At 43.6% G+C, this 13,220-nt stretch overlaps 1 protein-coding gene across 4 annotated transcripts in view; it reads left to right on the top strand.

Annotated features, from left to right (window-relative positions):
* Positions 1-13,220, top strand: part of LOC137467733 (E3 ubiquitin-protein ligase NEDD4-like) — an 89,711-nt gene that overhangs the window by 25,150 nt on the left and 51,341 nt on the right. For 3 of the 4 annotated variants that reach the window (XM_068179159.1, XM_068179161.1, XM_068179160.1), the window contains 2 exons: positions 623-696; positions 11,255-11,336. In XM_068179159.1, coding sequence (XP_068035260.1) covers positions 623-696; positions 11,255-11,336 — 156 coding nt within the window. Of the gene's footprint in view, positions 1-622; positions 697-5,019; positions 5,186-11,254; positions 11,337-13,220 lie in introns of those variants that run through there. The other variant, XM_068179162.1, reaches the window with a different exon arrangement.

The raw sequence follows: 13,220 nt of genomic DNA, 5'->3' as shown, positions 1-13,220 counted from the left end.
AACGGGGTGAAAAAAACAAAGTGAAAAAAGGTCATTTTTACTGATGTTCCTCAGGCGCTTCATGCAGTGAAGTGATAAACAGGCTGATGCTCCAGTGATGTGCATCTGCAGGACTTGCCATCTGTCAGTGAACGCTGATTTTGAGCTCTCCACATACACCAAGGTGGTGAGACAGGCTTAAAAATTCTTTTTAAGTATTTGTTTTTAAGCTGTGCATCCTCGATTTTTGCACTACAGACATTCCCTCATTACTAAAATGTTATAAATAATTTCCCTTGTGTTTGAAGAGCTTCAGTGTCAATGCAGAATGAATTTGTGGCATATGGATCACTCAGGATGTGAAATGGCCCTGTTCAGCAAATTCTCTTCTACTTTTATTGCTAGTATTGTTACAGTATCATTGCTATGATGTTATTACTGTTATCTACTCTTACTCTGCCTTTATTGAACTCTTAACAGCTCTGACTGGAGTCGAATACTCCTCATGTTGGATTCAGATAAGCCTTCCAAATCCTCCCTAGGAGACGCTCGTAGGTTAGCTATCTGCTAACCTCTTGCCAGCTGCTGATCTTCAAACTGGCCTACAGAATAAACATTAAACCCACTTTCTTTTCTGTCGCAGGAGGAGTCTCGCATCCTCAGGGTGAAGGTGGTTTCTGGCATTGATCTGGCGAAGAAAGACATCTTTGGAGCCAGGTGGGTGCTGCGCAGCGCCGGTGATCCTTGGAACATGCTCAGCTTGTCAGGGCAAGGGCCCTGCGAGGGCTGCAGTCCCTGCAGGTGCTGGGTGTGCGTTGGCACAGCTGTTACTGCAGCTCTGGCTGCTCCTGCCCGCTCCTTCCCTCCGCTCTGCGAGCACAGGAAGCAGCTCAAAGCCCAGGCTTGCAGAACCCAGCCAGGTAATAGCGGGGGGGAGAAGCTGGTTCTGAAGCTAAAATGAACCCAAACCCAGTAATTTTCTTTTTCTGAAGGTTAATTCAGGCTTGACATTCCTGCTCTCTTAAGCCTAAGCATGACAAAATGCTCTACTGCAAATGTTCCAATCTACTTAGAAGGGTTTTATCTGTTTGAAATTGGTGGCATCCAATTTCAGCTTTTATTGAAATGATTAATTTCTTAGTATATGAATGAGCCTCCCTGTGGGTTTTCCTGTATTTATTTAATGATGCTTACAAGTTATTCATTAGCTTGTGTATCTAGCTTAAAACTACATGAAAACAGCAATTAAAAGTTTAACCAACTTCAGTATTTTGGGTGAAATTTGCAACAAGCACTCCTTTGGTAGCTGTGTGCAGAATATGGTATGTCAAAGCTTTTTTATTTTCTTTCTCCAAATGTGTTGTTTTGAAGAACAGTTCTTGATGCTGACCATAAGCAGCATAACTTTTATCTTTCAAAATGCATGAAGTTAAATCTAAGTGTAGTTAGTACTGAATCCTATTGATGTGGCCGTTAACATATTTTAAGGAAATTGGTCTCAAGTCAGTAGGATTTCCATATAAACAGAGTTAAAAACATCTTCCCCGCATGTGCTTTTGTTTTAATCTCCCAAATGAGTTAACGTACAGTCATTTGAAACACGTTGGTGTTGCAGAGCTGCGACCCCAGCAGCTGCTGTGCCTCTGCATGGTGGAGCTGTGCAGGGCTTCAGAGTGGGGCAGAGCAGTTACCGTGCTCCTGCCTGACTGTGAAGGATGAGCTACAAGGTGTACGTTGTGTTTTGCATCTCAGTGGGTTGTCCTGTCCTTTTTTAATCAACTCTACCATTATAAAACACTGCCTGTGGGCTTGCAGAGTCCAAAAGCCATTTCCTTCTTGATTAAATATAAGGAAAGCCTCTTACAGTGTAGAGCACTGGAGAAGCTTGTACTTCTGAGGATTTTAACAGTAAAGAAATCTCAGTGCTCTTGAGTTTGCTCTTTTGGGGCTCTTTTTGACTTAGGAAAACATTTTAATAGCAAGTAAGGATATCTTAGAACACTCAGGGGAAACCACCTTGCTCTCCACAACACCCTGACAGGAAAGTGCTGCCAGGTGGGGGTCGCGCTCTGCTTCCAGGGAACAAGGGGCAGGACAAGAGGAAGGGGTCTCAGGTTGTGTCAGGACAGGTTTAGGTTGGGTATTAGGGAAAATGTCTTTCCCAAAAGGGCTGCCCAGCCCTGGCACAGCTGCCCAGGGCAATGGTGGAATCCCCATCCCTGGAGGGATTTAAAAGCCATTTAGATGTAGCACTTGGGGGCATGGATTTATGCTGGACTCAGTGATCTTAGAGGGTTTTTCCAACCTCATAGCTTCCTACGATTCTCCTAATAGTTCAAAAATGTATGGAATTATAGTTGCAATGACACAGAGCAACTAGAATGCAGAGCGGATTATTAAGTGTGGAGCACCCCGTGGTGATGGTTAAATGTGGGGCATTTCATCCACATAGGTGCAGTGGAGGTGGGCACAAGAGGCTGGTTAGTGTAGATGTAAGTGAGGGTCTGTAACCTGCTTTCTGTTTTGCCCCGTAAAATTACAAGTCTGTGATACATACTGATGGTGAGCTGTAGATACTGCAGATTGGGATTTTGTGAATTTCGTGTCAGCTTGCATATGTGAATGTTTGACATTTATTTCCTTCCTTCTTAATTGAAGTGTCTTAATAAATTTCATACAAGAATCCAAGTGCTGGCTGAACTCCCATTGTGTGTGTCCCATAAAGATACAGCTGATGGGGTGCATTAGCTACTGTATTTTGCCTTCTAAATCATGAAGTAAGTGAAAATCGTGGCTGTCTGGAAGTTGAAAATTTGAGGTGCTTTTCAGTTAAAATTGCAGATGATTTCATTGTCAGGGAGCAGTGCTTCTAATGGCATAGGAGTTAGTTATGGATTGCCTCTAGGTTTATTGCTTTTACCTGCTCTCCTGAAAAGCCTTTTTTCTGGTTTGATTTCGTGTGTCCAGGATCCATGATGGAGCTGGGGAAGGCAGGCTCCAGGCTGTTGGTAGGATTGTAAGTCCTGCTGTATACTCCTTTTATGAGCAAGACTGCTTGAAATGTGGCTGAATTCTTTATTCATGTGTCCTGTCACTGGGGTTCATGATGGGAGGAGAGCACATGTGGCTGTGGCTTTGCAGGTGACAAAGATGGCAGGTGTTTGCCCTGTACCTGTTCTTTTAAGTCTGCTATCGCTTTTCTAGTCCGCTTTGAGTTATGGTCTATCTGGTTGTAACTATTGGAAAAACTGTGGTGATAGCTGTACCCCTGGAGCTATCTCCCCAGCACGTGTACTGCCTTGGAACTGGATTGGCTAACAGCCTGTTCCCCTTCTCCCACCGATGGCTGCCCCGATGGGCAGAGACAAATCCACTGAAGGGAGTTGCTTTCATAAATTAATCAAACAATTAAAAAAATAACCTGGCTCCTGAATGCCTCTTCAGCATTTGCATGTGTGCCAGAGGGAGAGTGCCGTGTGTGTCCTGGCCGAGGGAGGCCCCGGAGGTGGAACAGACCTGCGACCGAATTCCCAGAGCCACTTGACTAGAGGGCAGTTGCTCAAGTAGGGGAGAGTTCGTACTCTGTTGTTGCCTTTTCCTTTTTCTAGCTGATTTGCAGTGGAAGTTTTTCCAGTGTAGTGGAAATGAAATGTTATTAACTGTGTGGGAAGGGAAGGAAACCAGCAAGCACGCGTGGCTTGTGCTTTCCCTGTGGAATGAAGTGTGCTCCCATAAAAGCCGTGGGGTGCAGGGAGCAGCCGCGGGCAGATGCTGAGGTGAGCGCAGTCACTGCTGGCTGCCGAGCCAGCTGTGTGTGTGCCTACCTGGGAAGGAGGCCTTGTCTGCAGGTGTGGCCAGTGTAGGAGGGGTGCTGGCACGGGGAGAGATCAGAAATATGCTGGATAATCGATAGTTTTGTTTGTGGGACCGTAATGCTGATGCTCGTACAGGTGTGTGAAATGAATATTGGGCTGCCGGGTGTGGGCACAGGGTATCAGTGTACCCTCCACGTCGGTGCGGGTGTTGGATCTCGCCCGCTGCCGGCGAGCCCGGGGCTGTGCCTGGCAGCAGAGGGCACCAGAGACTTTCCGCGCGAACCGCTACCTGATGGCTTCCGACCAAATTAGGCGTGCAGGTTTTTCACAAAGTCAGCAGGTTTTTACCCATTTCTACATGTTATGGTCTTTAGGATGCACTGGGTATATATCTCAGGAGCTTTACATGGAGAAATGCTGCTTTTTCGAGGATGTGGTCTTGCTACTTGATAAGAGGACTTGGTGATAATTCCTGACAGTTAAAATGCCGTAGTGAAAAATAATTCTCATCAGATAATTGCTTCATGGAAAAATTTCTTTGTACAAATACAGAAACATATAATGTTTCTTGTTACTTGAAGAAAGGAAGCTTCTGTATTCAGCTCCTCAGCTTTCCCTGCCTGCTATCTACTGTGATCTGTGAGTTTACCTGAATCTGGTATCTTTAAAAGAAAAAAGGGACATGTCAATAAAATCATCTAAGGAAAATATTTTGATTTTAAATATTTAAGGCAGAACTACTGTGGTGAGCTTTTATCTTCCAAAAGCCAGGTGTCATGGAGTTCTCTCTCTCCTTCTCCACCCCCGCTGGATTTTGGAACTTGTTAAGATATTTTGGGAGTGTGAAATGGCATAGGAAGATCTATGCATACATCAGCCCCTCAGCTCCAAGGGCTGATGTATGCATATTCTGTTAGAGTATTCATTTAACCTTTGCAAAAAAAATGGCCTCAGGGAGGAAAAAAAAAAACCCATATTTACACTTCCATCTGTTTTGGCAGATTAAAATATTTTTATGCTCTGGGAGACTTCCAAGAGAGCAAGAATACGAAAGGAATCCATCTTGTTACCCTTTATTAGAACATAACGTGGTAAAGGAAGGTGGAGACACTGGAGGTGGGGTTTGATGTATAATTTTTAACTCCTTTTTTCACCCACGGGCACTTCTTCACAGCTGTCTATGATGTGAGTCATTATCTCTAGCAGCTCTTCGGTAAAGCCTTGCTGCACTTCTTTTAGAGTCAGAAGTGTGAGCCTTTCTTTGCAAAATAAAACACTCGAAGGGAAATCGGAGGTTTGTAAAATGACTCTGGGATTTGGTATGGAGGAATGAGATTTTGGGATGCTTAGGCACAATGGATTGCAAGTTTGGCTTTGCGGTGAAGGGTAAGGTAAGGTTGTGTTTTCTTTTCAGAAGCTGGTGTTCCTTTATCCCTGTGTGATTGGACACTTTGTGTCACAGGACATGAGACTTGTATGGCAGTGGGGTCAAAATCTTCCTTCTCTTTGAGGAAAACTCTTAATGGATGTTACTCAATACAGGCAGAAAGATGAAACCCAGAAGGCTTGTGCTGAAATAAAACCAGGGAGCAAACACAGCCAGTGTGCTCTGGAGTATTTCTTGTAGTTAATTGCTGTGTATCTTATTGTACTTCTCCTTACTGTGCCAGAGTTGGGAAAGTCACCGGGGGAATGGTTATTGGGATAAAATGACAGCGACTGTAAGGGGTTCTGCCTTAGAACATTGTTTTTACTGCTCTCCGTAAAACCTGGTTAGAAGTATCTCATTATAATTCTAATCTTCTTTGATGATGCATGTTTTGGGAATTTGTTTCCCTCATTTCTTTGGATCTAAAAGTGACTAAACAAAACACTGGAATTAAAAAAAAAATTTGGAGTTTTTTAAGCTCCACTAAGTACATGCACAGAGAGAGTTACTCTAAGTGTGTTTAAATGATTCTGAAAAACATTTCCAGGTTCACGGAATTTCCTCTTGCCAAGCATAACCTGCTTTTCAGCCCTGACGTTAACTGCTATCCAGGGGACTCCCATAATTTTGTGGAGACTCATTGAGATGAATGTTTTTGAAGACGGTGTATGTTACTGATCTGAATTTGTAAGTGGCGTTCCTGGAGGCATGTCGTGTGTAACAGCACATTTCCCCTAGCAGAGCCCGCAGTGTGCGGATTTACCAGAGCAGAGCAGGTTGGTTCCCGCAGCGCTGAGTACTGGGCACCTCTGCCTCCGTACCTGCCTGCAGGCGGAAGGATCCCCAGAGCAGGCAAGCCCAGAGCCCTCAGCCGTCCCAGTCCCGTGGGGAGGAGGTGGCCTCGGGTCTTCCGCTGTTCTTGACAGAAATCTGGAGGTGGTCATTTTGGGGTTGTTGAAACATTCAGCTTGTCTGACTTAGGAGTACGAGGAGGCACAATAAGGATGTTGTTCTATGTATACCTCCGCTGAGGAGCGTGCAGGTAGCTTGGATGGGGTGAGGGGCTGGGAAAAGGGAATGGCAAATAGTGATCCCCTCAAGACCAGGGATGTGGCTTTGAGGAAGAGGCTTCTCTGCCTTCATGCTGGAGTGTGCTGGTATTTCTGCAGCCAGAAGTACAGGAGCTCTTGATCAGTTCTTTCAGATATGTGAGGCAGAAAAGGGGCAGCACAAAGGGAATGGTTCTATATTTCTTACAGAAGCAAAATTATCTTGTGCAAGACTGTTCCAAAGGAAACTAGTCGGGCTATTTTGAAATGCAAAGTTTTCCTGCATGTGACAAGCCTGGCGTTCACACACTTGCATAACAAGTGTTACTAAATTTTATATGTGGGGAGGCGGTTTCAGCTTTTAAAATAAAAATAGAGCCATGTAGGCCTTAGTAGTTCCATTGTTCTTTCATATGTGCCTGTGCTCTCCACCCCCTTCTTTTAGAGCTTAAAATAAGCAAATAATACATCATGTCACTGGTAGAAGCTACTTTGAGACTTGCTTTCAAAACTGTTTCAAAAGTATAGAGCAAATGCGATTCCAGACTCAAGTGAACAAATGGGACACTGTTCATGGGCCCCAGTTTCACACTGCTCTAAAAGTAATGTGATTTTTAAAGGAGGCTGATCTTCCTTGAGATTTTTTGCTGGAGTTTTTAAGTCATCAGTGCTTTTGTTGTCCTCTAGAAGAGCTGGAAGCTTGCCTTTTCATGCTGAGATTCAAATGAAAGATAATTATATATCTACAGTTGCTTGAGCTTTAAGAAAATGCCCAATACTGCCAGTTGGCAAAACCATGACAAATAGGTAATTCTGGATGTCTGAGGGATTCCTGAGGTCAGGAAAAGGATTTCTTGAAACCTCAGATTGTTTTGATGGCTGTTGTTCTGCCAAACTCTCTTTGTACTAAGTTGTGATTATGATTAATATAACTTTCATTATTAGCATAGTTTTCTTAGGATTCCCTTTTATTCTCTAGAGAACTGTTACCAGCTTCAAGGTTCTCCTGATCTTGGCAGGCGCTGATGTTCTCTTTAGGTTTTGGCCAGTCGTGTTTGGATAGATGAGATTTGATGCTTTTAATCATTTTTGATTTTGTAGCGAGGAGCATTTTAGATAGGTGTTCACAAATCAATTCCCTGTCATCTCCAGTCACTGGTATGGTGGTGACTGGGCTCATTTCTCTTTTAAACACTACTTGGTCCTTTGAAATTTCTCTTTGTTGCCCTAAATGTAGGTTTATTATCACTGCGGTACAGCCGGGTCACCTCTTGGGCACAGCGGCCTCGCCGCATCGGGTGGCTCTCTGTCAGTCTGTTGTGTCCCTGTCCTGGTGTCCCTGTGCATGCAGTACTGTTTGAGTGCTGCCGCTGGAACTCTGGGCATGGGCTGGCCATCTGTAGTGTCCCCGGGCACCAGGCTTGCAGTTCATTTCCTGTATCCATTTTCTGGTATTACAGTGATTCTACCAGAACACCGTGTAAATTCCACTGGGATATTTCCTACATTAACAGATTCCTAGCAGTCCACAACTGCCAATTTGTTGTGCTGCAGGTTTCATTAAGATGGCATTTTAGCACTGGTACTAGTGTAAAAATTGATGTAGAGAAAGTTTTCTACCTGTAGTTTTCTGTTTTGCAACATTTCCACATTCAATCTTTTATCCTCTTCCCCAGGCGAGCCCAGTACTTTTCCTCCAAGTGACCTCTGCAGTGAGTTTTCCTAGCAAGGTCAGAACTGTTAGTTCCATATGTCAGGCATATGATGTTGTCCGTGTGAGTGGAAGGGCTTCATTCTGCTCATCCAGTGTCACTTAGGCTCCTAAGCTTTTCCAGCGTGCCCTTTTAAATCCTGATGCAAATCAGCAGTTCAGGGCTGAGACTGGTGTTCACAAGGAGCTGTGGGACGAGCTGCTTTGTTTTCCACTTGCTTTTAGAGCACAATGAAAGTATTAATGCTCCACTTGGAATGGTGCTTTCCAGGAGTGCTGTAAGGGGGTTTATAGTGCTTTCTTGAGGAATGAGTGAGTCTGCCTGAGGGAAGTCAAGAAAGCACTATTTCATTTTAAGCCCCATCTCCCCTTCTTTTTAATCAGTCAGTTTCAGGGTGAGAATATCTGGCAGGTACAGCTCCAGGCTGATTCGAGTCTGCCTCCTGTGCTCAAAAAAGTTAGACTCATAGAACCATAGAATATGTCGAGTTGGAATGGACCATCAGTCCGTCATCGACCAGCTCCTGGCCCTGCAAAGAACATCCCAAGAGTGCTTGAGAGCATTGTCCAAACTCACCTGATTGATATGTTGGGGTTTTTTTGTGCTCTCAGCAGGTGTCCCATTTATTATTGTTTTCTGTCACCTGAATCATCAGGATTTCCTCCTTTAACACATCTGCAGACACTGCTGTGAGATGGGAATCTGGTGTTTTACTGCTTGTTTTCATGTCCATTTCATTCCAATTTGTGGGTAGGTTTTCCAGTGACTTATAACAGACCAGATGCTGTATTTCATTCCTTTGCAAGTTTCCTTCAATTTTACTGTTGTTCATGTTTTTGTCTAATAGATCTTCCGTGTTGGTACTGATTTTTCCCTTGCAAAGGTGCCACGTTTATCTGGAATACTTGCTGTTAGCTGGGTTTTCGGGATGCAGTTAACCACTGTAAAGTTCCCTCAGTGTTTCTACTGCTGCTTTGACATGTAGTGTGTGTTCTCTGGGATCCCAGTTACTTTGTTTTGCTGCTGTAGTTATGTTCTTAATTGGGGTTCTGCCTTCTTCCATTCTTTGCCCATTCTCTGATTCCTTCACCAGTTAGTTCAATTACAATGTCTGCTCCCCAGGAAGTGTCAGCTGGCGTGTGTTATTTTCCTCTGTACTTGTTTCATTTCCCTGGTAGCTGTGTGGATCCCAGGAGCACGGGTTGTGTTACCTGCGGGGCAGCCACAGAGCAGGATCCGGACAACTGGGGCTGTACAGACCCCTGCATTTCACCTGGAGCTGCTCAGTTAGTGGCACTTGCAAATTGGACTGTTTATTTGGTTGTTGGAATCTGAGCCTGATTCTAACTAATACGTTTCTTAAAAGCTTTACAATGCTTTTTATTTACTGACTTCCAAACATAAGAATTTTAATATTAATCAGGTGCATTCTGGTCACTAAGAGCTCCTGTAACTGCAGTGTGAAGAATTGTCTGACTCTGTGGATGACCTCTGTGCTCCCCATGGCCTGTTGGGGCTGGGAAGGGACCTCTGTATTCCTCGTGGCCCATTGCCTTCAGCTGGAACCCCTTCTGTGCTGTGTTCCCATGCAAGCTCTGTGCAGAGCTGGTGTGCCACTGGGGGTGGGCCACCCGGGGCGCAGAGCAAGTGGCCACAGTGCAGGGCTGTGTGAGACAGTTCCACTTGGGGCAGTGCCAGCTTTCCTTGGTCTCCAGTCTCCCTCCAGCTATGTGTTCATTTTAAGTAAACAAATGCACGTAAGTAAACACTCTCAGGTATCCAATCGTTCGGGTGAACTCCAGCTTCACCTTCAGGACCAAGAGCTTGGCTGCACAGCTCAGTCTGACTTACTCTGTCGCAGGCAGAGATGCCAGTAGTCTGTTCAGTAAAGGCAAAATTTCCTTACTGAAATTTGTAATAGACTTGATTATTCTCTAGGTTTAAAAATAGAAATAGATTAAAAAAATAATCTTTGCCACTGTGCCACAGTTTTCATTTTCTCTAGGCAGAAGAATCATCCAGGGCTTTTTAGCACTAAAAAATTGCAGTATGTCTAAGGGTTCCTGAGAAGAGCATTGCCCAAGTATGGATTGATAACTCAGATCTGGGAGGATACCTGTAAATATTAGCACGGTACATCAGGCAATTCAAAGCAGCACCAGCATTTCTTTATAATCACAATGATGCTTTGCTTTCTTCTAAACCTTGGTGTTTAATGCTGAATTTAATTGCAGATTAAGTAGATACATTTATGTGCATCTACTGATAGGAGCCCAACAAGATGTCTTGTTTATTCTTGTTTCCACCTTTGTGGCATTTTATATTCGATACATAGAACATCCAGTATAATGAACACGCAAGCGCTGATTGTTCTGTAGTGATACTGCCCCAACATAGTTCCTTAAATTCAAAAAGTATCAGCATTTGAATGACTTGGTTGGTAAATCTGAGTGTCTGGTGGTATTGTGAGTGTCTCTTGTTGATGCTTTCAAGAAACCTTGGCTCATCATCCAGCAGAGTGTGCTGCAGCCTTGAGAGGGAAGCACCAGAGCAGGTCAGGGTCCTGGTTTTACTCAGGCACCCATTCCCCTGCTTCAAGCAGAGGCTCTGCTCCAGTTCCACCTCCTGACATAGTACCTGTGTGAAGTTCATCTGTTCCTGCAGGATGCTCTTCCTCCCAGTTTAGAGCACAGAACTGTGGAATGGATTGTGTTGGAAGAGGCCTTAAAGACCATCCAGTTCCACCCTCGGCCGTGGGCAGGAACAGCTTCTACTAGAGCAGGTTGCTCTCTGCCCTGTGTGTCTGAATCACTGCTGATACTGTGCAGCTTGGTTTTATGGTTCAAAACAATTATAACCACTGCTTCAAAGTTACTCCTGTTGCACTTCCTGTCTGCCTCCAGGGGTTAGCTGCAGCCAGTCTCTTCCAAACCCCTCGGCTCCCATTTTTCCCTGCCTGGTTTGAATGGAGTGCCACGGGCATGCTTGTGGGCAGGAGCTGTGTGGGAGCAGGCAGTTCTTGCCCCCAGTGGGGACAGAGCTGCAGGGAATGAATGATCTCTGCTGCTGTGGGCAGGGTTTAACTGAGCACATTCAAACATTCAATTTCAATGTGTCAGTAGCTTACTAGAGTTCTGAGCTTTCACTGAAGACAATTCCACCAAAAGTGTTTGGAGGTGCTGTTGTTACCCAGTTAAGTGAAAAGTTCCTTCTGCAATGCTCTTTGGCTGTACAACTGTAGGCCATTAAATCTGATGTCTTTTTTTGCAGTGACCCGTATGTGAAACTTTCCTTGTATGTAGCAGATGAGAACAGAGAACTTGCTCTTGTGCAGACAAAAACTATCAAAAAGGTACGTACATACTCTTTCTAATTCCATGGCTTTGGAAGGATTAAGAACACTGAACACAATTGTATAACATAATGCAGTGCTAATTAAAGTCGTCACATACATGTCTAGCAACTGGATAATGTGGTTGTCTCCTAACCAAAATCTGAGAACAAGTGCCTGCACCTCAGTGTGTCTGGCCTGGAGACAGCACCTAATGTTGCATATTGTTCGCTAAAGCTTGGCTGCACCATTCACAGATTCATTTTTCAAATTCATATTTCAATGGAAGACATGGCTGAAATAAAGGAATGAGAAATTCTGCTTTAATTATCATTTATGTGACTTTTAGCAAAAACAATCATTCTGTTCAAAATTTCCCATTTTCAAAATATTTTCCTAATGTGGGAATTTAAAACAACTGGATGACAGAAGATATGCTGTAAGAAAAGCTTGGGATTTGTTACATTTTTAATTAGAACCAAAATTGAGTTTTATTTAATTTCTCAATTTTAGTTCACACAAACAAAATTCCACCCGGGGATATTTGTCATTATCAGGACCCTAAGATTTTGTAAGGATTTTTTTTTTTTTTTTTTTTTTTATTTTACTGGTATTGGTGGCAGAGAGGAAAGTAGTCATAAGCTGTATGAAACGTAAGGGAAGATAATGACTTGTCATTTTTTTATGGAGATATTTAGAATCAACAGGGATTCAGTTGAAATCATGGCTGCAAAACAGAATAGTGGGGAGAATTTTGTTATTGAAAACATGAACTGCAGTGGTGAGGTTCTAAAATCAGGACATTCGGTGATATGAGAAAGCCAGTGTGGAATCCTAGTGGTGTGGAAGATCCAAGCAGAACTTGTCCCGGAACCATGTTTGATGTGGAAAGGGGATTTTTCAAAGACTTCCTGGTTAGCCATTAGTGCTTGTTTCATTCCCAGGACTGCACCTGCCTTTTTTCACTGTTTCTTCTCACTGTCAATTAAAGCCCAGACATTCTCAGTCATTTCTGTAATAGTGGTATTAACTCAGATGTTGGAAAGTTCTAGTTGGTAATTTCTGCTTTGAATTGTTAAATTTCATCTCAAGGCAGGGTTCTCCCTGTGCAAGTTGCAATCATCTCTCTCTTTTGTAAATAGCAAACATCATTACCTTATCTCAGTTTTGAGTTAAAATCATTATAAAAATACCGAGTACAGACGATCTGAGGAATGACTGACTGGCAATTACCTCCTTCAGCTCTGTAACTCTGTCTAACCTTTCACAAGTTTCTCATTTTTCTTCTAATTTTTGTGTTCCTCAGTTGAATGGGTAACTTTGTGCAGCACTGCCTTGCAGGAGTGCTTCTGGGACAAGAGAAGGAACTCCAGCGTCCCCTTTTCGTTTTCCTTTTCCATGTCCTGTGCGTTGTCTGATCTGTATCCTACTGCACAGCTGGACTGTGCTTCTGGAAGTGCTTCATTACAGCCAAAGGGGTTAAATGCACATTGTTTTCTTACTCTGAAAAAATAAAGTTACCACAAGAATGTCAGCCTCATGTGGCATGACCTACCTGGGTTCAATTTCTGAGGTTTTTTGTTTCAATTTGTCTCCCTCCATAGTTAACCCAGCTTTAAGGTTTGATTAATGCTTTGTACTTCGTTTTGGAGCTGTATTTGGAATGCCCTGCTGAAAAGGTTCTCTCTGAAGTAGGGAAAGCTGGATTTGCTGTTTGCTGGCTTTGATCCTGTAATGTGGTCAGTGTGTTCTTTAAATACCTGCTGGAATTTAAAAGTTCAAATGAAGATTATCCAGTTTCTTCAGTTTCTCCACCTTGACTGCACTGAGCTCCAAAGACTTCTGCCTTTCCCGTATTAAAAGTAGTTTTCCCTCTCTGAGAACACCCAGTCTCCCCATTGAGCT

Source organism: Anomalospiza imberbis, unplaced genomic scaffold (assembly GCF_031753505.1).
Source record: "Anomalospiza imberbis isolate Cuckoo-Finch-1a 21T00152 unplaced genomic scaffold, ASM3175350v1 scaffold_77, whole genome shotgun sequence".
NCBI classification, from domain to species: Eukaryota; Metazoa; Chordata; class Aves; order Passeriformes; family Viduidae; genus Anomalospiza; species Anomalospiza imberbis.
This window is presented reverse-complemented; position numbering and strand designations above follow the sequence as displayed.